This window comes from Ciona robusta, chromosome 2, assembly GCF_009617815.1.
Source record: "Ciona robusta chromosome 2, ASM961781v2".
NCBI classification, from domain to species: Eukaryota; Metazoa; Chordata; class Ascidiacea; order Phlebobranchia; family Cionidae; genus Ciona; species Ciona robusta.
In genome coordinates this window covers 829,202-856,392 of record NC_143236.1, presented here as the reverse complement: position 1 = coordinate 856,392, position 27,191 = coordinate 829,202, and the positions used below count along the sequence as shown (strand labels likewise).

General features: G+C 36.1%; 7 protein-coding genes and 1 long non-coding RNA gene across 13 annotated transcripts; 4 read left to right on the top strand and 4 right to left on the bottom strand.

Moving 5' to 3' along the window:
• Window positions 1-405: 405 nt before the first annotated feature.
• Window positions 406-4,741, top strand: LOC149739536 (uncharacterized). Of its 4 annotated transcripts, XM_089872596.1 has the most exons (10): window positions 406-610; window positions 754-859; window positions 1,596-1,764; window positions 1,871-2,008; window positions 2,066-2,167; window positions 2,221-2,858; window positions 2,914-3,044; window positions 3,177-3,572; window positions 3,633-4,024; window positions 4,507-4,741. In XM_089872596.1, exons 2-10 carry the CDS (start codon window positions 765-767, stop codon window positions 4,585-4,587), a joined length of 2,142 nt encoding a protein of 713 aa, XP_089728722.1. In that variant the 5' UTR covers window positions 406-610; window positions 754-764; the 3' UTR covers window positions 4,588-4,741. The 4 variants fall into 4 exon arrangements, with proteins under 4 accessions (XP_089728722.1, XP_089728721.1, XP_089728719.1 ...); XM_089872593.1 differs by having other exon boundaries at window positions 417-610; window positions 3,633-4,741; XM_089872595.1 differs by lacking the exon at window positions 3,177-3,572 and having other exon boundaries at window positions 414-610; window positions 3,633-4,741.
• Window positions 4,742-5,633: 892 nt separating this feature from the next.
• LOC149739535 (uncharacterized) lies at window positions 5,634-8,625 on the top strand. Its single transcript, XM_089872612.1, has 2 exons — window positions 5,634-7,163; window positions 7,256-8,625. Exons 1-2 carry the CDS (start codon window positions 6,533-6,535, stop codon window positions 8,311-8,313), a joined length of 1,689 nt encoding a protein of 562 aa, XP_089728738.1. The 5' UTR covers window positions 5,634-6,532; the 3' UTR covers window positions 8,314-8,625.
• A 663-nt stretch (window positions 8,626-9,288) lies between these two features.
• LOC149739533 (V-type proton ATPase subunit H-like) lies at window positions 9,289-16,213 on the bottom strand. 2 transcript variants are annotated; one of them, XM_089872616.1, is made up of 14 exons: window positions 16,189-16,213; window positions 14,222-14,347; window positions 13,839-13,988; window positions 13,360-13,563; window positions 12,879-12,983; window positions 12,501-12,545; window positions 11,967-12,064; window positions 11,619-11,811; window positions 11,055-11,150; window positions 10,765-10,847; window positions 10,456-10,581; window positions 9,975-10,076; window positions 9,584-9,697; window positions 9,289-9,529 (listed from the first exon to the last, which is right to left on the bottom strand). In XM_089872616.1, exons 2-14 carry the CDS (start codon window positions 14,315-14,317, stop codon window positions 9,496-9,498), a joined length of 1,446 nt encoding a protein of 481 aa, XP_089728742.1. In that variant the 5' UTR covers window positions 14,318-14,347; window positions 16,189-16,213; the 3' UTR covers window positions 9,289-9,495. The 2 variants fall into 2 exon arrangements, with proteins under 2 accessions (XP_089728742.1, XP_089728743.1); XM_089872617.1 differs by lacking the exon at window positions 12,501-12,545 and having other exon boundaries at window positions 16,189-16,212.
• LOC149739534 (uncharacterized) lies at window positions 14,348-16,178 on the bottom strand. Its single transcript, XR_016384420.1, has 2 exons — window positions 15,790-16,178; window positions 14,348-15,141 (listed from the first exon to the last, which is right to left on the bottom strand). It is a non-coding gene; the product is annotated as an uncharacterized LOC149739534 (long non-coding RNA).
• A 624-nt stretch (window positions 16,214-16,837) lies between the features above and the next one.
• On the top strand, window positions 16,838-18,490 carry LOC149739531 (aminoacyl tRNA synthase complex-interacting multifunctional protein 1-like). Its single transcript, XM_089872622.1, has 3 exons — window positions 16,838-17,973; window positions 18,031-18,159; window positions 18,220-18,490. The coding sequence occupies exon 1, from the start codon at window positions 16,908-16,910 to the stop codon at window positions 17,790-17,792; it is 885 nt and encodes a 294-aa protein (XP_089728748.1). The 5' UTR covers window positions 16,838-16,907; the 3' UTR covers window positions 17,793-17,973; window positions 18,031-18,159; window positions 18,220-18,490.
• Window positions 17,839-18,490, top strand: LOC149739532 (dolichyl-diphosphooligosaccharide--protein glycosyltransferase subunit TMEM258-like). The gene is made up of 3 exons (XM_089872625.1): window positions 17,839-17,973; window positions 18,031-18,159; window positions 18,220-18,490. Exons 1-3 carry the CDS (start codon window positions 17,971-17,973, stop codon window positions 18,337-18,339), a joined length of 252 nt encoding a protein of 83 aa, XP_089728751.1. The 5' UTR covers window positions 17,839-17,970; the 3' UTR covers window positions 18,340-18,490.
• On the bottom strand, window positions 18,480-26,801 carry LOC149739529 (double-strand-break repair protein rad21 homolog). Its single transcript, XM_089872603.1, has 15 exons — window positions 26,582-26,801; window positions 25,364-25,488; window positions 25,055-25,159; window positions 24,880-24,995; window positions 21,969-22,055; window positions 21,588-21,656; window positions 21,420-21,521; window positions 21,165-21,271; window positions 20,795-20,963; window positions 20,515-20,741; window positions 20,353-20,451; window positions 20,079-20,210; window positions 19,779-20,022; window positions 19,035-19,117; window positions 18,480-18,968 (listed from the first exon to the last, which is right to left on the bottom strand). The coding sequence occupies exons 1-15, from the start codon at window positions 26,723-26,725 to the stop codon at window positions 18,777-18,779; spliced, it is 2,001 nt and encodes a 666-aa protein (XP_089728729.1). The 5' UTR covers window positions 26,726-26,801; the 3' UTR covers window positions 18,480-18,776.
• Window positions 22,392-24,735, bottom strand: LOC149739530 (zinc finger BED domain-containing protein 5-like). 2 transcript variants are annotated; one of them, XM_089872609.1, is made up of 2 exons: window positions 23,438-23,504; window positions 22,392-22,871 (listed from the first exon to the last, which is right to left on the bottom strand). In XM_089872609.1, the coding sequence occupies exons 1-2, from the start codon at window positions 23,463-23,465 to the stop codon at window positions 22,426-22,428; spliced, it is 474 nt and encodes a 157-aa protein (XP_089728735.1). In that variant the 5' UTR covers window positions 23,466-23,504; the 3' UTR covers window positions 22,392-22,425. The 2 variants fall into 2 exon arrangements, with proteins under 2 accessions (XP_089728735.1, XP_089728734.1); XM_089872608.1 differs by having other exon boundaries at window positions 22,392-24,735.
• Window positions 26,802-27,191: the final 390 nt, after the last annotated feature.

Sequence of the window (27,191 nt, the reverse complement as noted above, 5' to 3'; positions counted from 1 at the left end):
ATTATTATTGTTTAATTTCGTAAACAATACAAAAGTTGGATCAAGTTGCAACGCAGAACAAAATTTCAGTACTGACAATAGAACTATATATTTGTTTCGGCTTGGTAATAAAGTTATAGTACCTCTATGTATCAAGTAAAGGACGCTATTCCCGGGTACAATGTTACTCGTGTTTCAAAAAAGAACAATAGTGTTATAACACAATCACTGACCCATGCAAACAATATTGTTCGCGCATAAATCAAAAATCATTCTCTTCAGATGTTCTCTGTATCAATTTAGGTCTTCACAAGAACTATGCAACCACAGCTAAAAGGCGTCAGATTGTGTGAGAAATAATACAGTCAACCCGCTTAATCGGACCACATTGGGACCAAGCCAAACTGGTCCGGTTAAACGTGGGTCGATTAAGCGGGGTTGACTGTATTATCAATTTAATTACTACCAGATGAAATAACTTCAGTCCAGTTAATATAGCTTGCTTGTAAGTAGTATGTATTTTTATCTGGGTAAAAACTGCGGACAGTTATATGTTGACTGAGACGACACTACCCTTAGACGAAGTGTGTGCGTTGAAAGCCACCCTATTCGTGGTTTATCAACCAGACAGGTAATGTGTATTTACACCCTGTAATTCATCGTTGACAGTTGAATAAAAATTGCTGCGTCAGATATTTTAATAAAAGATCTTTCGTCTGTATGTGATAAAGTAACGGGAACGATTTATAAAAAAACAGATCTTTTTTAATGTAGATGCAAGAACCATGAAAGCTGATGAATTAAAGACAGCTAATGGCTACCAAGTCATTAAAACCAAAACAATAAATTTTCCACCAGATATTATTGTTTTAAAACACAGGTATGAGTTTATTGCTCTAACATATCTATTTGTTATGCGTTTATTTTAATAATAATATAGTACTGTGGGGTAAGACGGGACACCTATAGCACATAATATTTAAATATCCCTATTAAGTTTTAAACAATGAACAACGGTATATGTTGGTCGTGACGATACGATTTTATAATTCTTTAAATGTTCTTTGTTTACTACCAAATGGGATAAAAAATACAATGAAATGGTGTCCCATATTCCCCCATCCTACTTGTATGCGTTATTTGGTGCTGCTGTAAAAACGTTTTAGCTCAACCCCGGTTTTGTATTATACAAAGAGTAGATATAGGTATTCACAACAAGCAGAGTCAGTTACCAGTATCAATTACCCGAATGTCCAACTCGATGTAGAATGAAAGAAATTTCTCGAAATTTGACACAATTCTCCGCCCATGTATCATTTAGTTTCAGCTCCACAGAAGTTCGCAGCGAAATTTGAAAGCGGAAGAAATTTTAGAAACAATCATAACCGCCCATATATACAGTAATATAAATGTTATCTGTGGTTTGACAAGTGTAGTCTCAAAAACGTTGACGGCTAATGTTCGGTCATTGCACCTGTGATGCGTTCATGGTTTATCCTTTAAAACGTTTACCGTGCGTTTTATGTTGGCAACGCGTGGCAATGTTGATATTATATAGTAGGAGAAGGGGCGTAATAAATTAGCGTTAGTAAAATACTTTTATGATACTTTTGCAGTACAAAATCTTCAGATCAAGCAACTCAACCACCGGCGGTATATTCACTTCGCTTGCTTACGTCAACGAACACCGAACCACGACCCGTTAAAAAGCTTACAGATGAAAATAGAGTTCTTCCCCCAGTGGAGTTAACTATTAACAAGAAAATTAAATACGCAAACGATAAGGTGAGCACACCACACGTTTAGCCTACGATAAAAAGTTAATAAAAGATATTCAACTAACACAAGTCCACAACTTTATTATATCCTAATAAACCCCAAAACGACTTAGAGACACGCTATTAATTACGAAGCGGTAAACCAACTGACGTCATCAGATAGTGAGGTCATAGAAAAGCTACGTCATCAGCTCCGCACTCAACCACACGAAGGAACAACCAGCGTGCTGGAGGCGATTGGTGACCCACAAGTAAAGATAGAATGTTATGAGTGAATCCTACATTTTACGTTAATTCAATTCCAACAGGTGAGAGAAAAGCGTTTGTATTACGAACCATTAAAAAGCTTCATCGTCAATAATGAAAAAACAAAACATGGAAAACCAGGTCTTCCTGTAGTTAACATTATGGTAAGTTCCATCACAGCAGTTAAACTATCAATGGTAAATTGAACCTTGATCAGATTCCAGTCGAGGATGGAAGTCGAGAATCGGAAGGTATTGTTCTACCATTTACACTTTCCCGACACCAAACGTCCACTATTCGTAACATGGGTAGAAAGCGAGGTGGAACAACACAAGCTTTTTCATTCCTTCCAAGCGTTGTTGGAAACTCAATAGGTCGGAAATCGGATGCATTTAACTCAGATATGCGTGATTTTTACCAGTCAGAGTTAAACCGTGCCAGAGACAAAGGTTACGGGATGGGACAAGCTAAGTCAACACTGCCATTGCACAGGAAAACGGCCTTAAACCTTCCTGCCCTGCCACGTGTTAAAAGAATGGAAGGTCCAAAACCGACAGAAGACAAAGCGGAAACTCAACAAAGGCGAACAGCAGCGACCGTGCAATTTCCTGCAAGGCGGAGTGATAACCGTCAGATTGAGATAACCAATGGGTTTCCACGACGTGCAACAACTACAGCTAATGGCAAGTCACACTTAATAGGTCCAATGAACAAGATGGACATGATTGCTGGTTACAGCAGGGCGATGCAGGGTGGCATGATGACGTACGATGAATATATTCGTAAACTTTCGGTACTTTCTCTCCACAAAGTGACGACAACAAACGGTACAAACCGTCACTTTCAGATCGTAAGGTAAAATTTGTATTGAATAAAAAATAGTTATTCGATATTAACTCAACTCTGGCAGAGACAAAGACCATCGCATGCAACCACGATTGGCACACGTTGACGTCACAGCAACACCATATACGCTCCCACATTCAAAACAAAACTCTCCAAATAAAACAGTTCCAAAGGTTGAACGACCTATTGAAAAAGGTAAACTAACTTAAACGGTTTTGTTATACTTTAAATGTTTTCTTTACTACTAAATGAGAAAAGTGTATATACCGATAATGGTTTAAACACGGTAATATATCACCTTACGATAACGCGAACTCATGATTACAGAACTTGAGCGAGAACAAGTAGAAAGTAGAGTTTACAGCGAAATGATAAGCAACCAGCACACGAACCCATCTATCAAAGCACCACGCCTGCACAAAGTTGACATCGGTGAAGGGTTATCTTTTAACGAGGCAACAATAGAACCTGATGTCACTGATGATGTCATAACCACAGATTTAACGCGATACAGTCACGTGCATCACCCAAAGCAGACAAAACCAGTTCACTTTCACTGGAACCACGAGGTTACATCCACTGATGACGTAACAAATAAGAAACCCACAGCCCAAGCATTACTTCAAAGAAAGCTAGGACATAACGATCGAATCCAACATCAGCAGCAGACGGGCACTAATGTGAAACCGATCTTAAACGTTCCGCTTTCAAATACCTTTCAAAGTAAACGGCAATATAGATCTGTCATAAAATCTTTTTACTAATTTACAAATTATTTTATAGGAACTCAAGGACGAGTGACGCACGAGCAAAGCGTAAGTGATCATCGCAATCAAACGTGGCACACCAAGAGCAGACCTTACTTTAATAACGAAGGTGATTTATTAGATCTCGGTGAAGTCGGCCAAGATGGAAATAAAATCAGCACGATAATGCAAATGCCAGACGTGGGTAAACTACCCCAGCTAAGTCTGGAGGCGTATGGTGCAGCATCGGTTGGTCTGGCTCCCGATGACGTACTCAAGACGATCAATAACCGAGGAAGTCCATCACGTGACAATCGGTATGCTGGCGATGACACGGCAGGAGAAAGTGACGCAGAGTCAGTGATGCAACAACATATCGAAAATGTTCTAAAAACAATCAAACGAGCAAAGTCACGAAAGAAAACCAAGGTGCCGGAATTAAAGGGACTTACCCCAACTGTTACCCCACAATATCGTGCCGCCGAGACAATTTTGTTTGAAAATAACAAAAATCAAAGTGAGCATGAATGGGTTGAAACCTCACCGCACAATATTAGTCTTCTGTCGATAAAACAAAGTCTACCTGAAAACACACCCCCTCCCACAACAAACAATAAAGCACGACAAATACAATCGCAACCCGATGAAAGTAAGCGAATAACACCCGTGAATATATCCGCTGACTTCAACGAAAACACCGGAAGGGGAAGTCCCTATAAAATGCGAATCCAGCCGCCAGAAAATGTGAAAGTGGTGACAGACAAGTCCAATTCTCAGCTTAGCGTAAACACGTCATCGAAACGTAACAATATAATCAGCAACCCACAACCTGATGCTGCAAACGTAACTGTGAATTCCTCATGTGTGGATTTGGATGATGGTATCAAAGATAATAACACTCTACTCACTAGGTTGGAGGTTGTTATCCCATCAACACCATCCGCTCCACCAGGATCCATCGCATCCACAGATTATATCACAACAGATGCTGAAGACGAACCTACGTAGTAATAAATCAAATATATAAAACTATGTATAAAGAATAGTGTTAAACTCTTTAACTTATACTCTCTTTGTAAATTGTATAGTGTAACCAATACTATAAAATAAATATTGACAAACCAATAAACAATATACTGTATGTAATAGTTTTGGATATTTAAACATAGAAAGCAACCGATATTCGTCAAGGAAGAAACTGGCCAATTTAGAGCGACAGCGCTGTCTAATTTCCAAAGACAAATAGAGATCTTATAAATATTTAATAACCGTATAATAGCCATCAAAATTTTCGACCGGATTTGCCCTGTTGTCTGTCGCACAGTGATATTTACGCATCTGAGATTCGGTATATTTGCGTTTGAATATACGTCCGTCGATTTACGTTTACACTAAGTTTAAAAAGTTAGGTTTATTACCATTGTTCTTTAGTGGCAGTGAGTTAATACAAAACATTTAGCAATACTTTCAGTTTAACGTAGATATGTCAACATAACAAGGCTAGTCGGTTAGGTAGTTGCGTGTATGGCTGGCATTCCTTGAATACAGCTGTGAAAGCAATAACATCACCTCTTTGAAACGTCACCCGCTTACAGTCTTGCAAGCGACGGAGGTTCTAGGCCATGCATTATGCAAACATAGAGCATTCACAGAAACGACGGTTGGGTAAAGTGAAGTGTTGTTTAACCAACGATTTCAGCGATTCCTTACAAGAAAGCTTCAGTTTAAATGCTTTCTATCAATCGTGCAAGCTGTCATATCAATAATAGATTTACGTCCTACGGTTATTGTATCAATAACATAAGCTACAAAGAATGTAAGGTTGTGCCGACTGTTAAATGCCAAGGAGAATACGGTAACGAAAAGCGACGTCACGTTAGCGAGCTATCACGTCGCAATCAGCATGCTACTTTAGTACGAGATTTAAAGTTTAATGCGTTTGAAACATAGCTGCAGTTACACTATTGTAGATTGTAGACGTAGAATAATTAATTTTAAAATCAAAATTTATGATTGAAGGATTGCTTGATTCGCATTAAATTTGTACTAAAAAGAAAGTTTAAAAAAAGTTAACAAAAGTACTGGGAAGTAGTCACAAAGCGATTCTCGAATGGTGTAGTTTCAACAAAGCGGAACAAACTATAGTTTAAGTTTCACGAGGTATGTTACTACTAGGGAATTATGTAACAAGAAACGTAGTTTTCACTCAGCAGCTACATGGTAGGAAGCTAAATTTGACTTTTATTTAATATAGTGCAGAGTAATAGATAATCGTATTTGATATAAACTTAAAATGTTGAAGTAAACTATGTAAGCACACCACTTGTAAATAGTAAAGGTTGTGCGTGTGTTGAAATGTTAACGGTTTTTGGTTCAATTCCTTTTAAGTCGCATATTATAGTCGGTTTTGTTAGCAAGTTTGTATATCAAATATTCCGAACCAGAGTTTTGAACGTTCGCTCAACCCAAAGTTGGTAGAGAACTTAATCGAGAGTCAAAAAACAACAAATTGTTTGGGAGGCTGAGTTAGTCACATTTAAGTGAGGCCTTAAGAGTAAATTAAGTTCAGGCTTCAGTGGTTTTGGTTTGGTGGTAAGATGCTTACGCACTACACTCACGGGAGAAGTACAAATCAACAAATGTATTTCATAACACTGTGTTTATCCGAGTATAGTGTAACACAGTAGTTTATAATAACATGTACATGTTTTTGTATAAAATATAATGGCACGTTTACGACTGCGTATATTGTACATGGCTGTGGTAAATTGTCAGGTTTTAATCGTTTAATACACGTGATAAATCTTACAGAAGTTAGGAAATTACGGTTTTTGCTCACCTAAAGTTATTAAATCATCTTGTTATACTTACAAGAACCACTAGACGAATATTGAAACGACGAAACCTTTTTAGCGATAAGGTCAAAAAGGCAAAAGGATGATAACACAGAGGATGCAAAACGTCAAGGTCAGGGATAATAACAGGGCGAAAGTATTGCCATCGTTTAACTTATCAATTATATATGTCATATTCTACATAAGCTTGTTCAAAGCGAACGACAGAACGCATGCTTCTGCGCGTCTCGTCAAGCAAAATGACCAGCATACGTCAAAGTTGCAGAGGGTTGATACCCATTCGAGCATACCTCATGAGACAACGAACAGAATGGGATTATTATTCACATTAATAAACCATGCTGGTGATACAAACAGAACTAAAAGGAATAGTGACACGTTTGATGAGCCTTTATATCAATCATACAGTAACTGCCAATACAATGATGTATTTTATGGTGCGGTATTTGAATGCGACCCAGTGATACATTTAAAGTTTGGTCGTGCATCCCAACAACAAGGAAGAAGCAACATCACCGTGTATCATCAAGGTCGCCCAGTTTTGTATGACGTAACAAGGCAATGGAGTGTACCTTTAAACACAAGTGATCTACGATTATGGGAGCAAGATATATCAATTGTTGGATCAAAATCATTTATCCGTCTGAATAAACTTCGATCTTTGCATTTGGAGAGAAATCAGATTGCCTATTTATCGAAACAAGCATTTAACGGTACGTAAAACTACAAAAGAGAAGTACTCTGTAACTAAATGCACAATTTAGTTCTAATATGTTATTGAAAATGTTATTAAATTTATTCTTAGGTTTGACAAACCTTCAGGAACTTGATTTGTCCTTCAATCGACTTCAATCCATTCCAAGTTGTTTGTTTGCTACCCTGCCGCACCTACAAACGCTGAAATTAAACAATAATGAAATTGAAAATATTCAAAGCTCGTCACTACTTGGCCTATTTTCCGTGACGTCACTGGATCTGTCAAGTAATACGATCAGAGAAATCGCTGATAATTCTTTCAGCTCGCTTCCTATCGACAGAAGCATCATAATTAATATTCGAAACAATCGATTGACCACTCCACGGTTCAGGTGGCTTTTATTCGAAGCAACATCCACGTGTGGCGTCACAAGCAACCCGCAGCAACTAAATATCCACCGACAACTAACATCAAGAACAAACTTAACGAGGACACGAAATTCTTTGTTAATACTCAGAGCTTCTTTTAATCCGTGGGATTGCTCATGTAGGAATAACGGCCACACTTTTGAATTTGTCAAGCAAACCATTACGTCATTTAAAAGAAATGGCTCCAGTCACGGTTGGGAGATCATTATGCCTTGTGCAACGCCCACTGCCATGAAAGATAAAAATATTGCGAATCCCGCAGATGTCGCCAGAGGATTGCATAGTCTGTGTTGTCAGAATCAAAGCCGTGAAATCAATTCTACATGTCATTATATCGGCAGATGGATGAGTTTGTCGTTAAGTAATAACAGCATTGACAATATACCACATTCCGACTCTCAAGTCACGATAATTGGAATTGTTATTGTGATTGCATTTCCCGTTTTACTTATGTTTTGTCCCGACTGTGACAAAACAGTCGGGCCTTATGTTGTCACAGGTCGAATTGACATTGGCCACGTTGGTGCTCGAAACTCTAACAACAACAGATTTATGTCTGAAAGAAATCGAAATAACAACTCCAGTGTAATTTGTAAACAAATCAACGTAACATGTGACGTCACATACGACATAAATGCCACAATAGCGCAAATTCGACTGAAAGAAGAACGTTTAAAGTTTGTACATTGGTTAAATGGGTCTCAGGTGCCAAACATGTCGACCGGTTTTGTGACATAGAGTAAAATGCGATATGTTTGTTATCAAGATATTGTTATATATTTGGACATGATGTTTATTGAAAGTTAATATTATATGTTTTTTTTATTATTTTAACCAATCATTACAAAAATCTCAGCGCATATTTTCTACCTGTTACACGTTCATATATCAAATAAAGAACTTCAATAATCGGTGGAGCCGAGTCCCACTGCGAGTGGAAAGTTTCGGTTTGCGGGCATTATATCGACTGCGTTGATATTGCTATCTACGTATTTAATATTGTCATCTATCCTCATATGAAGCAAGCAAATAAAGTATACAAGTTTAATGTATGATGATTTTAGCGGTCATCGTAAAACTCATGACTCTGAAAGAGGCGGTAACCATTTTAAACCAGTACCTAGAACCTTTAACATCGCTTTTCCTTTGGGTAATTGCATCATACCTGAAATAGAGATACAGTGTCTACGTTTACGGGATATTATATTACCCGTCGCCCCTGCATTACGGCAAAGACAGCGATACTGCTGTAACCAACAGTGTCCCGTGGTACGATAGAACCACTCAACGTCGGGACTACTCATACTTAGGTAAAAATATTTAACGAAATATATATATACAAAAACAAAACTGTTTTACCGCCATTCCCTGTGAGCAAGTTCTTAGGTGATTGTTGTCGACATCTAGACTAGTGTGCTGTAGCCTGCATCAATATCCTTAATATTTTCGCAACTTCATTGGGCAGAACTTCGTGCTGCTTTAGAAAATCAAGCAGTTTCAAGTTTCCGTGCTTACCGTTATAAAGCGGATGGACGCGCTTACACACACAGTTCCTTTTTTATGAAAGCACGTCATTGGACCCTGCTATGCGAGGGTAAATCACAACATAGGAAGGTCCGTTAGGTGTAGTGTGTACTACTACTCTAAGTTATAATTCCATCTTTCGATTATCTCAACGTCACACAACCTAAACAGGTATGTTAGGCCAGCTAGTCTCTAGCGCCACCTTGTTGGCGAATGTATTTTGTTTAATAATTACGTTCGCTGATTTGAAATCAAGATTAACATGCGGTTACGTGATAACCACACGAAGCGCACAACATGTAGTAAACATATGTGGTACAAGATAAATTCTATTGACATGATACATATTATTGCACACACACTTCAATGTTGAAACAAACATTTATCAGTGATGGATCATTCATTGGTCACTTGTTTTCCAAGAAATTCCCTGAAAATAAATATCGTTAAATTATTGTTACTAAATAAATGTTGTTCCGTTTACCAGTTGTGAACCATCAACTTCTGCACAGCAATCAATGCATTATATTTCACTTGTGTATTCTCATGACTTAATAACTGCATCACTAATTGTTTTATACCAAGTTGTTCTATCACTCTGAAACAGAAAAAAGATTTCTATGTTTATTAAAGTTATCATTACCTCAGTTATTTATTTATAAAAAAAACATAGACCATTTGAACATGGCCTACTGTTGTATTAATTTTCATACATATTCCAGTACTTTAGTATTGGGTAGATTGTGGGAAGTACATTTAGTTATAACATATTGCACATTACTATGTTACACTGCATATTAAAATATATATTTGCATAATAAATATACTTTATAAAATGTATTTGCAATATATGTTACTCTTATCCATTTACTTACTTCTTTCCTCTTGGATAATGTCGAACATATTCCCCGATATCATGAGTGGCAACTGCAAGGATTTCCGGATCCTGACAAGTTTCCAACAAATTTGTCAAAATTCTAAATAAACATAAGATTAACAGAATTTAAATTGTATGTTTAAATAGAAATACCTTGATTATAAATTAGTAATAATATCAATTGTATATCATAGAAAATTCCTTATGAAACCTAGATACATCTTAATTTTTAAAAAATAAATAATATTCTTAATTAACTTTACCAGTGGGGTATAAAAGCATCTTTCATAAACAATAAGCATATAGTGAAAGAAAATAAAGTATAATGACCCATAGGTAGTGGTTCAGGTGAGAAAATCTATTTTTTTTTATTTTTTTAAACATTACCCCACAGCTGTTAACTTTGATTGCCACCTTCCAAGTGTACAAACCCAGTTATGAATCTTCATCGTTCATATTCTTTCCCAAAAATTAAATACCTTAACAACTCATAATTCTTTTCATTAAGTCGGGTTGAATTTTCTCTCCAAAATTTTTCTGATTTATGCACCGGGCTCCACTCCAATCGCTGTGACTTCACTTCAGATGAATATTCGTCGAATGAACTAAAAATCAAATGAAAAAATAACACCATGTTTCAATATGACAACTATGACATTTGATATTATAATGGTATACATAAAGTTAAAATTGTTAAAATACAGCAAAATAACAGTTTGACATCATTTTTAAAAAGATTTTTTATTTTAGTGACAGGTCTATGCGAGTTCAAAATGATGTAAAAATACCTTAAATCCAGCAGACATTCACCAAGATGATTCGACAAATACTCAATATCAGCAAGAATATCTTCATCCGTAAATTGCTTACCCTGATAATATATTCTATTTCAAAACAGAGAACTAATATTTCCCTCAAACACACAAACCAATAAATAGATTTGAAAAATATTCTTTAAGCCTCAAAATCGCAAATGGATACCCTAACTTGTTGATTGGTGATTTTGAATATTAAACATAACAGAGATACTCAGTAACCTTAAGTCATGGAAGCCCTAAGTGTTAAATCAAAGCCATACCTCTAGTATCTCCAAGTTTTTCAATATCTTGCAATGGATCATGGCAAGTGAGAAAAGCTTTACAGTTTCTGGGTCGTTTGGTTTTTCAATCAAGTTCTAGAAAAAATATTTCAAAGTAATGAATATATAGTAGTTTGGCAGTAAGATAGCTAAGAAACAAAGAATATTTAATAGTTAAATACCTGTATCCTCATTCCTCAAGACTCTTACAATAGTCAAACCAGGAAATACAAGATATAGTAGGGTGGGGGAAGATGGGACACATTTAGCACAAAATAACCAAATATCCTGATCGTATTTTAAACAATTAACAATAATATTTTGGAGTCGTGAGGATACGGTTTTATAATTCTTTAAATGTACTTTGTTTACTACTAAATAGGTCGAGAAAATAGAATGAAATAGTGTCCCATCTTCCCCCATCTTACTATATTATTAACTTATGGAATCCATCCTATTTTATAGTAGTATATAATACAAAGTTTTATTTCATTACCTGCTGATTATTTTATATGTTGGAAAAAGAAATTAATGTTGTTTTACAAAATTCTCAATAAAAATCACCCGAAATGCTGCCAGAACAATCCTTGTGACTTTTTCTTTAGCAGCTTCACCGAGAATATCAGCAAGCAATGGAACTGGATTAAATGCAACCATCTGATCAACTAATTCAGGTGAAAATGTAAGTAACCAGATACAAACTGTGGTTTGGTATTGAATCTGAAAACCACATTTCGTCTGCAGCACAGCCATCAAACTGTAAGAAGAAGAAGAATTTAAGTATAAAGTTAAACAACAAACAGCAACTATTGTACAATATAACTGTAAGTATACAGATATGAATTAAAAACATAGTCCAATAAAGTTAATAAAGGTTTACTTTAAATATCACAGCAATATAGATTGCACTACCTGGACAAGCCGTCCATTTCGAAAAAGGCAAGTCTGTACTGCCGAACTTTTAACATCATTTGTAAGGAAGATAAAATGCTTTGTATGTAATCCGTCATCTGTAATATAACTATTATCAAGAAATTGTTTGAAAATTGTTAAAAAATCAAAATGATGTATAAACCAAAACAAAGTTTTTATTGCAATTTTAAAATAATAATTCCGTTAATAAACATTACGAACTCTACAACTAGCATACAACATATGAATAATCAAGTAAATATCAGCATCAAAGCAGCTTTCGCTTTAAACTAACTGATTTCGCTTTGATTGAAAGTAAAACGGATGTTTAGAATTTGAAAAGCAATAGGCCTTCTTCAAGAGCAAAATAACAATTTACAAGTATTAGCATTATTCAAAGCAAAATTAAAGTACCATGCAGTCAGTTGATTATTAAATACATGCAAACTAATTATTTCTATAATAGCTGGTTAAGAATTTAAGTGGCAAAAAATCAGTTTTAAATAAAGATTCTTCTACAAAAGCTAAAGTTACCTCTGTAGACACATATGCAGACGGATCTCTTGATATACGAGAAGTCTAACCATATAATAAACAATATAACAAATTATACGAAGTATTGTATGGCAGTGGAGCAGCAATGGGCATATTTCATTCCATGTTGGCAGCAATCAGCAATTCTATTTACAACTATCATCACTTTTATCTGCAGCTTGCTATGAGCGATTTAAAAAAGTAAGCTACACCATTGCTTTTAAATGAATAGTAACCATTCAAACATTCTTGTTGTAACTAACACTCATATTATTACATATAACTAACATGGAGTTTACGCTGAAATGTTCAAAATGAAATTATACAACACAAGCAAACCAATTAAAAACAATGAAAAACCTATTAAAAAAATATTACCTCATTTGCAAGCTGAGTTTTAATCCAATTCAAATAATAGTTGAGATCTTGAGTGGACATCCTTTCCTTGCCCCAGCATGCTAGTTTAGCAATTATACGACTTGCCTATATCACAGAAATGTAAGAACAATAAACTAAGTTATTTCATAATTTCCAGTAGAGTGTAATTTACTTTATCCTGACGTGGCCGGAAAACGACAGTCATTATAACACGAATGTTCTGTTCCATACACCTTTTTATGCTAGGTAACGAGTTACCAAGTATGTTAATTTGTCTGTGATTATGTTTTGGGATTGTTTCTTTTTTTTGCAATTTGTACAACCCATTAGGAACAACTGGGTTGGAGCAATTGCTGTTAAATGTCTTGCCCAAGGACACATACGCCCACAATGGTAGCAGTTAAGAGCTTTGAACCCATTACCTTTGGCTAAACACTTTCGAGGCGCCAGATAAATATTTTCCTATACACCTTCCACATACCTGGTGAACGATGAATCTATCATTTCTATTCAACATGTTCATGAAGCCAATCCACGGCGAAGCACGTTTCTTGTTGTTTGAATCATTGAAGAGTTCAGTTCGTTTTGGATCTTCCATTAATAAATCATCAACCGCAGTGAGAATGTAACGAACAGTTTGTTCTTTTGATATTCGTGTCATTAACGCAATAAACGTACGAGCACACTGTTGGTTGTATATATCTTTATTCACATTTTCAGATAATACTAGATTTTAGTATCCTATCGAAGATAAATATATTTTTATATATATATATATAAAACTTTATACATCTTTGTAGGCACATAAAAAAATTCAAAAGTTTAAATAAAAACTGCTGTCAAACCAAACATAAATTAAACCTACAGTGTTCTGTAGCTGGGTGAAATTATTATATAATTGGAAAAAATGAAGAACCCATAAGTACCTTAAATATAACAAATTATAAAAACATTTCCAACCTCCTCTCCTCTTCTATCAAGAACAGATTTTCTTGCTTCAAATGATCGACTTGCATCAAATTCTTGAATAATTTCAAAATCTTGTTGTTGTATCATTTGTCCTTGCAAGTAGGATTGCCAATTCACTCTATGACTACGAACATCCACAGCCTGCATAATCATGGTTATTTTAATAATGCATAGGGATATAATGCATAGGGGTTGTTTGAAAATATGCAGTACCTAAACCTAATAAATCAGAACAAAAATCAGCGCATACCATGCACAAAATAAAAAAAATCCTGTGCAAAAGGCAAACATTCCCCCCTCTGTAACTTGCTTCCTTCTATAGGAATATCATGCATAACAGCTATTATTACAATTATTTTAAATTAAAACTATACCTGTGACTTTAATGTGTTTGTTGACATGGAATATACGGGAAGTCCATTTTCTGTCGATGTCATACCAGTATTGTTTGAATTTGATACAACATTCATGTTTCAACAAATATTAACTTCCTCAATATCCTACAAAAGTTTTGTTGTATAGAAATTTAACGGTTTTGCTCAAAACGTATCTAATGAGCTTTGGCTTCAAGCAATACTATACTGATAGTGATATATTTCTGTATTAGACTCCATGTACAGTAGTACAGTCCTAGTACAGCGTATAATAATTACATTAACAACTAAAACTAGGTAACGGTTAGTGCTTTATGGACTGATGTGCAATTGCAGTTTTTCTCGCGTTTTCACATTGCTTTCATTTGTTATCCAAAGAGACGTTTTGTCTAAATTGATTTCTTATTAGGAAGTCTTTAATATTATGTTATAAATAAAAAAGTTTTTTGCGAAAGTCATACATATCAACGAAATTTAATACAGCGGATAGGGTATGATTGGACATTGGACGTGAAAATAATAAAAGAAGAGACGGGAAAAACACGACGTTGGTAGTACGACAAAAACTGTCTATATAATATGATTTCTATCGGTCTGATGATAATGATTGACAATTGTCATGTGCCAGCATAGATACCTTACACTGGAACGATTGTTGCAAACAAACGATACGTATTTAATTCCTTCCATCATTTTTACATTTATATTTACTCGAAAATTATCTCAGTCGTTTAATTTGCAGCGAAATAGTTTTCGCGAAAACTGTTACTTTTCGCGCCAAAACCGTTCATCGCTAGCGATCATCGGCAGAGTAGAATCTGTTTGTAATCGATTTTCTGTCGCTCGTATCGCTAGCGATGGATGAAGGGACATCAGAAAATCGCCAGACTCTCTCGAATCGTGAACCCGCCTTGAATCGACTGCGATCAAAAATTTTATTTTAAGATTTAATGCACGTTTTAAATACCACCTTTACAAACTACTAAAAGAATTTTCCAATTAGTTGCCAATTCCGAAATTTTGAAACTCAAGAACCGTAGCCTATAGCTGGGTGGGGGGGGACTCGGGCAAAGATGACGAACTTTTTAAAATTCTTCCTTTCTTTATACCATTTGATAATTTAAACAAAAACTGTTACGTCATTATTCGACAGTATTCTCACAGTTCACAACGAAGTGGCAAAGGCGATTACTGTAAGTATTTAAATTCCTTTTAAGCTAAAAAACATTGTAATAATTAAGATGCTCGTTGAATCATTTTAAAACTACGAAAAACGTTCTTAGTTTGCAAGTTTTTGAAGTTTTTTAGTTTAACTTTGTTTATGGTTTTAGTTTGTTCATGAGAAAAATGGGCCGGCGTTAATACGTTTACAATTAGGAAAGAAATACCGTTTTAAAATTATATTATAAAGTTTACGGGGCTAATAAGAAACCGAAACAGGCTGTTAATTTCTTTACCTAAACTACAGAATAATAAAAGGAACAATCAGTAGCTCTCGGGAAGTCCGATTCTACCAAGATAATGAAGATATAACTACCCTTGATAGAATACAATTTATCCGACCTTACCATGTATCTTGCAGTAAGCCCAACAGGGCATCCACAGCATTGTGCTTAACTTGAAACATATCTACCCACATTGCCAACTTATACTCGAGAGTATCGCGGGACCGTTTACCATCAACACAAGGCATAAGTGAATTATCAGTACTGTGACATACGCCATTAAACTGTTAAGAAATTCTACATCAGTCTGGTCAGTCGCGGTAGGCCGTTAGAGCAGCGTCCCGGACCACACTTTACGTAACAGTTGTAACCGGCTATTTCCCGCCCGGCTAATTTCCCCCAATGACTATTTCCCCTGAAAACGCCTAGGGGGATATAGCCTAGAACCCGTAACAGTACCTATGTCAATGTCTGTACTTTTATTAGCCTGGTAGGTAGAAAACGATGAATTTATTTCGTCACCTTTAATTTCTTCTAAGGCATGCGCTGTATCGTCATCGTTCCATTTGTTCGTATCGCCATCTTCTACATTAACAGAAAATATACTTCTTGGCTTAAATTTTCGCGCGCTTTTATATCACATGATAAAGTACTAGCGTTTTATTTTTTATCAGGAAACTAGTATTCTCCGATTTTAATAAATTTCATTTGTTACATCTAATTAGTTTAAATTGACTTTCATGGCTACAATTTAAAAATCTGTTTCGCCCAACGTTAATGTACCATACCATACAGTTGTTAGTAAATGGTTAGACTGCTAATACCAGAACAACCTTGCTATATGAAGCGACTGAGCTTTCTATATTTAGTCAATCATTAGTAATGTGCAACTTACAGCAGTATCCGTTGGACTCTTTTATCATAACAAAGGCACAGCGGGGTGCTGGAAACCCGATTTTTGTGACGTAATTTTAGATAATAGCAGGGCAGAGTCAAAACAAATTTACCGAATTTGGCGAGTGTTATCTGACTTTTTATTATTACAAATAAATATTTTAAATTAAACTCTTTTACCGTAAATATATATAAACATATACGAACTCTGGTAACCAGTACTTGCCTTAAATGGATCAAAATATCCCCTTCGTGCCCAATAATAGTGTGACAGGGTACCATTAAGATTGCTACGTCGACCGAAGTCATCGGAGCGGAACGTTGCGTGAAGACGTGGATTCTGTTTAATGTTGATGTTCAGAAAAATGTCGCATCAGTGTTCGATTGAGGCATTTAACAAGGTGATTAGTACAACCGAGGAAAAGTTAAAGATTCTGCGCCAAAATATTGCGATTGCCAAACAAGATGTGACAATATCACTCGCTAAGAGTATGGAAAGTCGGCTAGAAGGTGAAAATATTGAATTGCTGAAACAAGTAGCGGGTTTGAAACGTAAATTATGTGAAGCAGAAGTTGCAAATGGAACCAAACAAATTTCAATAACTAGTCCCGTTAACCAACCACAGACAGTTATTGAGAAGGTGGAAAAAGTAAAGGATGTCTTAGTAAAAAATAAAAGTAAGGAAGTAAAAGAGAAAAAGAAGAATAATCCAAAAGTCAAGCCAGAACAAAACTCTGAAGTGACGGTCTCAAAATTAGATTTCAGGGTGGGAAAGATTGTTTCTGTCCAACATCATCCTGATGCTGATTCTCTGTATCTTGAACAAATTGATGTTGGTGAAGATAAAACAAGAACTGTGGTAACTGGCGTGGTTAAACACATTCCTATTCATGAGATGGAAAATAGAAGTGTTGTTGTTATGTGCAATCTTAAACCTGCAAAAATGAGAGGAATTCTGTCTCAGGCAATGGTGATGTGTGCAAATACAACAGAAAAGGTTGAAATAATTGACCCACCAAAGGATGCAGTGCCGGGTGACAAAGTTTCATTTGAAGGATATGATGGAGAACCTGATTCAATGTTGAATCCAAAGAAAAAAGTTTTTGAAAAAATTCAGCCTGATCTAAACACAGATAATAATTGTGTTGCATGTTATAGGGGGGTGCCGTTTACCATTAAAGGAAAGGGGGTCTGTAAAGTGAAAACCATGAAGAACTCCAGCATAAAATAAACTATTTGTAACTTTTATCAGTATAACACGGTTGCAACATTTAACTAAAACAAGTCTTTACATAACATATAATTCAAATTTTGTTTCCAAACTGTTTTGCTGCTGCTGCTGTAATAAATTAGGTTTTATTAGAATTTGCTGCATTTACCATTGGAATTATTTAACCAACAAAATAATAATGGTAAGTATATGGAAGCAAGTTTAATACAACATTGATTATTCTGTAATTATTTTTTAGGATGTTGCATTGGACCTTGCTAACATGAGCAGATACATCTCGCCAGTGAACCCTGCTATATATCCCCATCTAACTCTAATTCTACTCGGTATCGGACTTTTTTTTACAGCATGGTTCTTTGTCTATGAGGTATTGTTATAATATGCTTAATAAAATAAGTTCGTTTAATTAAAACTTATTAATTGACAGGTGACCTCAACAAAATATACACGAGACTTTCATAAGGAGGTTCTGATGGCCATGGTTGGATCATTTTTTAACGGATTTGGAATTTTGTTTCTCCTTCTTTGGGTTGGAATCTTCGTATAGTTAAATTATGTTGTGGTGGAATCAACGAATCACGAAAGCTTCGCACTAGTGTTGATACTTGACACTGAAATTCTATGAATAGTTATGAAGCATATTTGTAATAAACACTTCCTTCTAATAAACACAAGAACACGCATGTGTTGTAATAACATTTTCATTGTACTTATTTACATTAAATTGGCAGTTGTTGGCTACAGTGCACCTGTGACCGCTGAAAGAGTGTACAAAGCAGCTGTTTTAAAAACATAGCGGGTTTCTCTCACTAAAAACTTTGATAGAACAACCAATAAATTTCATTTAAAAACTCGTGCCTTTTGTTAAGTTCAACGCCCAGCTGATAAAACATTGGTATACTATTTACATTGAAATCAGTATTTGACCACACCTCTCTCGGAGCAGCACTTACAATCTTATATCAAGAGAAAATGTAGCAATAATCACATAAGGATGGAATCAAACTTTAATCCCTTCTGAATATAAATCTCGCCAAAAGTTTGTTTCTGCACCAATAGAGTAGCTTCTTGTTTAGCAAGCACAAGAAGGGAGTAAAACTTTGATACTGATTGTTTTCTCATAGAACCCTCTGTGACTCGGAAGAAAGTAACTTCTTGTTCGTGTTTAAATGATTGCTGCACAAAAACAAATGTCATAAGTTAAGTTTATATCAGATAATCCAATCATTATTATATAGTTACCTGTAATGAATGAAGTAAATTTTGAGTTCGTTTATTCCATCTTAAATCATCGACATCATCAGCAAACGATTCATCTTCACCTGCTGTTAATACAACACATGCAATAACTTTGCCATTCAGATTAGAAAACACAGGTCATATTTCAAGTCACAAAAGTAGTGACACCTAGCTTTGAACCCTACCAGTTAAAGACAAGAGCTTTAACAACTGTGCAATAATATTTGCAAACTCCAACAATTACTACTTTACTGACTGTCTAGCGCCACCGTCTGACTGGCTTATATATTGCTTTTCTCCGTCTTTGCACTGCGAACGCCATCACTCTTGTCTGGGTTTCAGTACAGGCTTTTACATGGTTCTCTTAGTATCGCCATTTTAGCGTAACAGTTTAAGATTTAGTTATTATGTGTTCAGCTATTAACAATGTTCTATTTGAATAAGTGACTGAACATAACTGTTTTTTAATCTGTCTCCTGATTTGGCTTTATCTGGCTGATTTGGCTCTACTTTGACTATTGTTGGAATCTGGCTATCATTTATGATTTGCGTTATCGTCAATACATCTGTATATATTCATTAAGTGGAGAGCATTAATTAAGTTATCGCTTATTCCTTATACGGCTAGAACTGCAGCCGCGTTCGAGCTAAACCCTAGCTCCTACAATATTAGTTCCTTCCTACTTGGCTTCAAACGAAATTAAAACCATCTTTAAAAGACTAAGAGAAAACAAAATAGAAACTAACCTGGACTTGCAGGTAAAAGCAAATCACCAATCCCTGTATCAGTGAGTGGTGGATTTTGTAAATTCGAATCTTCCAGGTTGGGAATGAGTGTATCTTGTAATGATATACTTGTGTCTTGTTTTGTAATTGGCTCTGTTTGTTCTATGCCATGTAAGAATGGGTGGGGACTTACGACACCAACTGAAGCAACGCTGTGTGGTCTTACACTGTATGGTTCGTAATCATCTTCAGAATTGTAATCCGTCTAAAGTATATATGTGTAAAATTGAATCAAGTTAAAATATAATAAAGAATACTAACCGTTGTGTTCTGTTGATTCATTGAAGGATCTTTTCTTTGCATGAGGACACTGTTGGATTGATCAAGACCATCAAGAACATCTGGAGCGTTAACTTCATACTCATCTCGACGTTGTTCAAATGTTGTATCATCCTAGTTATCAACAAAGTTTAGATACATGAAACATACAGATACAGTGTTTCACCATTCTATATGTATATCAACACAACTACTTTTTTAAATAACCTGATAAACAATGAAGTATGTACTTGATATTAGTATATTTAAAACTTACCATGGCATTTGAAACATCACCAAACTGTTCATGAAGTTGTGAATACGTGATATTAACAAGCTCTCCCGGGATATTATGATGAAGATTACCAGAAAAAACCTAAGAATCGCAAATGAATAAATATCATGTCATCTATAAATTAAATGAATGAATATTTCTTACTTGTTTGTTTATTATATCTGCACTTGTCTTGCATGATATGGAAAACAATTTATCCACACCTCCCATCTCTTTCCATTGCATCAACCTTTTAGTTGGTGGTGCCATATCTAAAGTTGTTACGATGTCATTAAAATCTTTCAGCTGTTCTCTCATTGTCTGTCCATCTAGCTCCATCAAGTGGTCAACAACAAGTTTTCGTTTGCGTGGAACACGGGGGTCACGAACACCTGCGTGTAAATCTCATAAGCAAGTTACATTCAAGTATATTCAATATATTTACCTGAGACATCAAGTGGACCAAGTGTGAATGCTTCATCTTCATTTGGAACTAAAGTTGTTTGATCTTTATTAAGTTCATCTTCTTCGTTAATAGTCAGTTGTGCTTCATCTTGTACAGGTTGAACCTCAACCTCACTTGGTTTGTTTATATCCATTGTATTTTTCTCCTCCTAAAAAAAATGTTGCAACTTCAACATACATGTAGTTAAGTTTAATAATCTAAGCTATAGGAGCGGGTGAAACATCGTTTTCCACACAAACAGCTTGCTGCAGGTTTTCTATTTATCTCGCATAAAACTAAAATTTCTGATATAGATGATGTGCTAAACCTGAACAGGCAGTAGTGTAAGGATAAAAGTTTGATTTATTACTTGATTAATTATTTCTTCCACATGTTGTGCTTCACTTGTAACTTCAGTATTATTACTTTGACGAGGAGATGATACTTGGTTATCCATCGCGCCTTCTGTTTCCATAGCTGTAACAATCAATCAACTTTGTGAAGTGGAATAAAATTATCAAATATATACCTTTCAACTGCTATGTGTGTATATTGTACACATTCAATACAATCAAAGTTTATATGAACAAGTATTTACAATAAACTGAACAACACAACAACATACCAACTATTGTTTCATCTGTAGTTTTATCATTTCCTTTCTCTGTCATGAATCCTTCCTCTTGTTCCTCACCAAACAAACCAGGTCCTTGCATGAAACCTCCACCTAACAATAGACATTAATAATATTTTCCCAATATAACAAACACACCAACATCCTATATAAACTTACCAAGCACTCCATCTCCCATTTCTCCACCAAAGCCATCTTTCAAACCACCATCCATTCCAAACCCACCTTCTGCACATAAAAAAAATTCAATGAATATTTTTATTTTTATGTTTTAATAAACAATAACATACAAGACATAACTATTATATATCTTTTCGAAGATTAAACAGAGTTTATCAGCAAAACAACGTTTTTTAAAAAACACTGCGGGTTTAAACTACTCTAGTAAACGTGTCATAAAAAAGTGTTTGTTGAATTGTTGCTAAACCACAAGGGCCACAAACACAAAGAAAAATACATTAAGCAGTGCAGCTTCAATTTATAGATTATTCTTTGGTTTGCTGTTTTCAAACATGCTTCTTATAATTTACAACCACTTACTCCCATCATCATCTTTATAAAACATATTTTGTAGATCTCCAGCTGCATATTGATCATCCATGTCTTTACTAAACCCCATCATGTCATCTGGAACAGTTAACAAATTAATATATAATATATATACAGTGTCAGTGTGTTGCCTATGACCACATAAGCAATAACTATAAAGCAGTGTTTCCCAACCTTTTTCACCCCGCGTACCATTTCGAGGTTTTATGCTGTGCTCGCGTACCACCTACATAAGTTACGCGCGCTGAAGGCGGTCAAAAAATTCCCCCACCTTTTATGACGTCATAATCGCGTATTTGACCTATGCGAGGTGTAATAACAAATTCTATTAAACTAGGTAGCATCAGCCAGGGTTGATGGGATGCATGGAATTGTTTTTTAACCACCAGTCACAAGAAGAACAACATAATGAAATAACAACAAAGAACAAAAGTCAATTTATTTAATTTTAATGCGATGGCTGCATTTGTTTATTTTCCACTAGCTGGTCGATGCGTGGCATACATTTGCTCACAGCGCATCGAAAGTCATGCATGGGCGCAAAAAGTCGGTTTCGTTTCTTCGACTTGATAGTCATCAGGGATGAAAATCCTTGCTCGCACTCCCACGTTGAAGGGAAAATTAGCAGCTGGGGAATAGCGTGAGAAGCTAGCGTCGAGTACGAGGAGGCCATGCTAAGCCAGAAGTTTATTGGAGAACAATCTTTGTGTTTCGTCTTTGCTGTCTGGTCAGCCTGGATATCTATGAGCTCCTCTTGCTCCCCAGTCCCGACAGGCAGGTCGGCTGGATCAACAGAGAATGGATCGGTCATGTAGGCACAACATGTCACATCCGGAAAGTAATGCCTCAACTCAGCATTGAGCAGTGAGAGGTGATCAATGATTTCATGGGAAACTTCATCATTGGGAGCGCTGTCAAGGGTTGTCAAGAATTTAAACATTCCGTATTGCTTGCTCTCCACGTTCTTCTTCCAGAGGTCCAACTTCAGGACAAACGCTCCCAGTTTTGAAATAAACTCTGCGACAGTGCAGTTTGGTCCTTGAAATGACAGGTTTAAGTGGTTGATGGCTTCGAAAATGTCTGACAAGTAAGCCAATCTTATGATAAATTCCTCGTCCTCCAGATATTTTCGAAAATCGTGATCCTTCTCCCTTAAAAATACAAGTAGTTCATTCCTCAATTGAAAAAGACGCTTTGTTACATTCCCCCTGGAGAGCCAGCGCACCTCTGTGTGATAGACAAGGCAAGTGTGATCAGAGCCGAGATCTTCACAAATCAGCTTAAACAGCCGGCTATTTAGAGCTGACGTTTTGACAAAATTTACCATTTTGATAATTCGGTTCAAGCACGATAACAACTTCGGTGGGAGCACCTTAGCGCTAAGGGCGAATCTGTGTATGAAACAGTGAACACCGGTGACGTTTGGTGACATAGCTTTCACATGGGCTTGAAACCCAGACTTTCGACCAAGCATAGACGGAGCCCCATCTGTCGTGCATCCGATTAGTTTTCCCCAATCCAGTTCATTCAGCTTGAAGAAATTGTCTAAAACGTTGAAAACATCCTTTCCTTTTGTTGTACTGCACATCTCTTGGCTCAGCAATAATTCAGTTTTCACAGCATTGTTCTGCGTGAATCGGATGTAGACAAGTAGTTGACAGCAGTTGGTAACGTCTGTCGATTCGTCAACTTGTATTGCAAACCCAAATTTTGAGGCTCTTACTCCCGCAATCACTTGGTCGGTAATGTCAATTGACATTTCCTCGATACGGCGCTTTACAGTGTTGTTAGAGAGGGACACACTCTCTAACTTTGCCACAGACTCCTCTCCCATCACACGTCTGACCAAAATCTTTGCCGCTGGCATTATAAGAGACTCTGCGATGGTATGAGCCTTCATGCTTTTAGCCACCAGAAGAGCGACTTCATACGATGCTTTGACAATCTCTGCCCCCTTCTGGTGGAATAGGCCAGTTTTGTCCAAGCGCTGCCGCTTCACGTTCTCCGCAAGTCGCTGGAAGTAGCTCTGATCTTTGTTCTTCTTATCAGCATGGTTCGTTCCAAGATGACGTTGGAGCAGGCTGGGTTTCATGGACGCATTGGAAAGGGTCTTCATGCAGACCACACATTGCGGAAGAACTTCTTCTCTGTGTTCGATTGAGATGAAACCATATTTTAAATACTCTGGATTATATTTTCGCTTGGACATGATATAAAATTTAGCCCGACTTATACTAATCTAATGAGACAAAATAGAAGTAGTGCTAGGGGTGTTCAAATTGAACTATGGTATCTGACTCCTCATAATGACCGTTAGCCGGTCATTATGACCGTTAGCGTCTTCAACAGTTGCTGGTCAAATAACAGTCCAACAACACTAATATCAGTAGGCCTAGCATACATTCTATTCCCGAAAGAATCTTAAGCAAAAACTGCCTTGACTTAATCGTACTAAACACGCATGATTAACTTAGCTGACCCTATGCTTTTCTGCCAGTACCAAACCTTCCTTAAACAAACACCCACGTTAGGCTAACTCACTGCGTGTTCCAAGTCCAACCTAGACATTCTATGACGTCACAGTGGTGAGAGAAAAAAGAAAAATCTTCAAAAAACTCAAAATCAATCCCACCTGAACTAAGAACTCCCTTTGGTCTAATAAAACACAGAATGTACTCGCGTACCACCTGGAAGACTGTCGCGTACCACTAGTGGTACGCGTACCACAGGTTGGGAACCACTGCTATAAAGTCTATAACACTTGGCCTACATTTAATATGTGAATGTGTGACTGAATATAATAAATAGTTCCACAACATAACGCTTAATAAAACATAAATACTTAACTTTGTTGGTGGGTACTTGGTAGTAGTGTTATTACTCATCACCACATTTCACTTACCTCCAAACCCATCATCCAATCTTAAAGTAGTTGGAACTTCATCTGGCATCGTTATCTCATCAATTCGAGATTGGTTTAATGTTGCTACAGCCAAATGTCTATCCATGTCAATATCACTACACATAATTTCAGGATTATAAGATCAAGCCAATACAGATTCCAACCAGCAGCATACCTGATATCTGGTAATGGAGCATCAAAACTGTTGAAATCTTCTACCAAATAAATTTGGTTATGCTGAGCTTCTCTGTTTTCTTCTGGTAAATCAACCACACCAGGTCTACAACAATGAGTGAAAGTTTGTAAAAAAGACAATAAAATAGTGAATATGTGACTGTCGGGATTTTACAACCGAATAACCGATAATATGTTTTTCACATATAATTTTTAGACCAAACGCAGAGCTAGAAAATCGAGTAAATGAACTACAATAAGTTAAAACAAAATATGTAAAACAAAGAATAGTGCAACATTAAACACTTACCGAAATGCCATTTTAATTTTCACAAATGCTTCATTACAATCAGCTAACAAATATTTTGCCTTTCTGTTGTAAATACGAACAACTCCAAGTAGTAGATGACCCGATGTTCGAAGTGCCATTTTAACCTGAATGTAAGATATAAATATGTCCTTTAATGTTCCATAGCTTAATATGTAAGATGGTGTACATAGGCACAGCGTTTTATAGTTGTGTGCTGCAGCAAAGACAACCAGCATTTAGTTCAAATAGAACATCCTACTTTCACCTGTTTATAATGAAACTTCATTTAATGGTGTTTACCTTTAAATATCGTGGAACCCAATGACATGTGAATCTTGGAATGTTTTTTGGGAAAGCCACAAAGAAGTTTTTTAACTAATTGCTGCAAAGTGAAACTGCAAATAACCTTCAAATGCGACATTAACATAGGCGCCGAGTTTTGAAATGTAGTGCGGAGGCTAAGCCTATTATGACGTAACACAATCGTGACGTCATAACACTTCGTAGTTTCATTTTTTAAACAGCGATTGACGTTATTTTACGCTTGCTTAACGCTAGACGTCAGTGTTATGCGTTGATCCTTTCCTTGTGCGTATTTGAAAGATTGACCGATATATAAATTGTTTGTTCGAGGCGATGTGCTTTCTACTTGACCTTTACGTGCGCCTTAGTTTAGCCTTTTCGTGCGTCGTCGTACAAAGCGAAAGCAACACATTCAATGTTACCTACTTAGAAAATAAAGAGCCACCAACGGGCTAAACAGACGATGTCATCCTATTCTAAAGTTTCTAAACAATGTGGGCGGTAATAAACAACCTAAATATGTTCCAGAAGTAGCACTGCTGCATATTTACAATGTTTTCCTCAGCCAAACATCATAATTATTACGAAATAGTAGGGATCCACAAGTGGATTCATTGCATCATAATAGCCATTGTTTGACCTGGCAATTGATTACGACATAATAGCAATTCACACGTTGATTGTTTGCGTCATAATAGCGATTGTCCGTTTGTCCCCTTGATTATTTAGCCATCAGGAGCTTGAAAACAGGTTAGAAGTTAAACGTTTGCGATCAAGTAAAGACTTGTCCCATCTACAATGAATATTAATTTAACTACCTTTATCCTACGATGGATCAACAACGTTTGTGACAGCGTTTGTTTGTTTTCGAATCTGCGGTGGTCAGTTATTTATGCCAGGGACGCTTGGGCTTACCTGTGGACTTATGATGGTTTCCACACTATCTTCTAAATTTGTTTCAAATACATGAGCTTTGGTTAGCTTCTTGTCCCAATGTGCTGCCAACCATATTCTAGCAAGTGGTCCACGTTTACTCAATACAAAATTTGCATAAAACATTTCTTAGGTCTATTTGGAGAGTCTAAAACGACAAATTAAAGACACATGCACATTTGATGCACATTAAAATAGTTTGACGTTAAATTTTACAGATAGTAAAACATCTGACGACAAAATAAAAACAAACTGAATTAATATCGATTCCCGCTGTAAATACAAAAAATCGAGAATTTTGACCATTAAGTTTTTTCATCCCTTGTATACGAAAGGATTCGATTCTGTATTTTTACGTGCAGATTTTGATTAAAAAACCAATATTAAACTTAAATTTAAAAGATATTATGATATCACCAATATTATATTTAAAATGTATTAATATAATATCATATTAGATATAATCTCGGTAAAGAAGTAAATAACAACAAGAGAGCTTAGTCCACCGGCGCCGTGGTATAGTGGTTAGCGCTTCTGCCTGTAACCCAGAGGTAATAGATTCAAGGCTCGACGCTGCTACCATTGTTGGCGT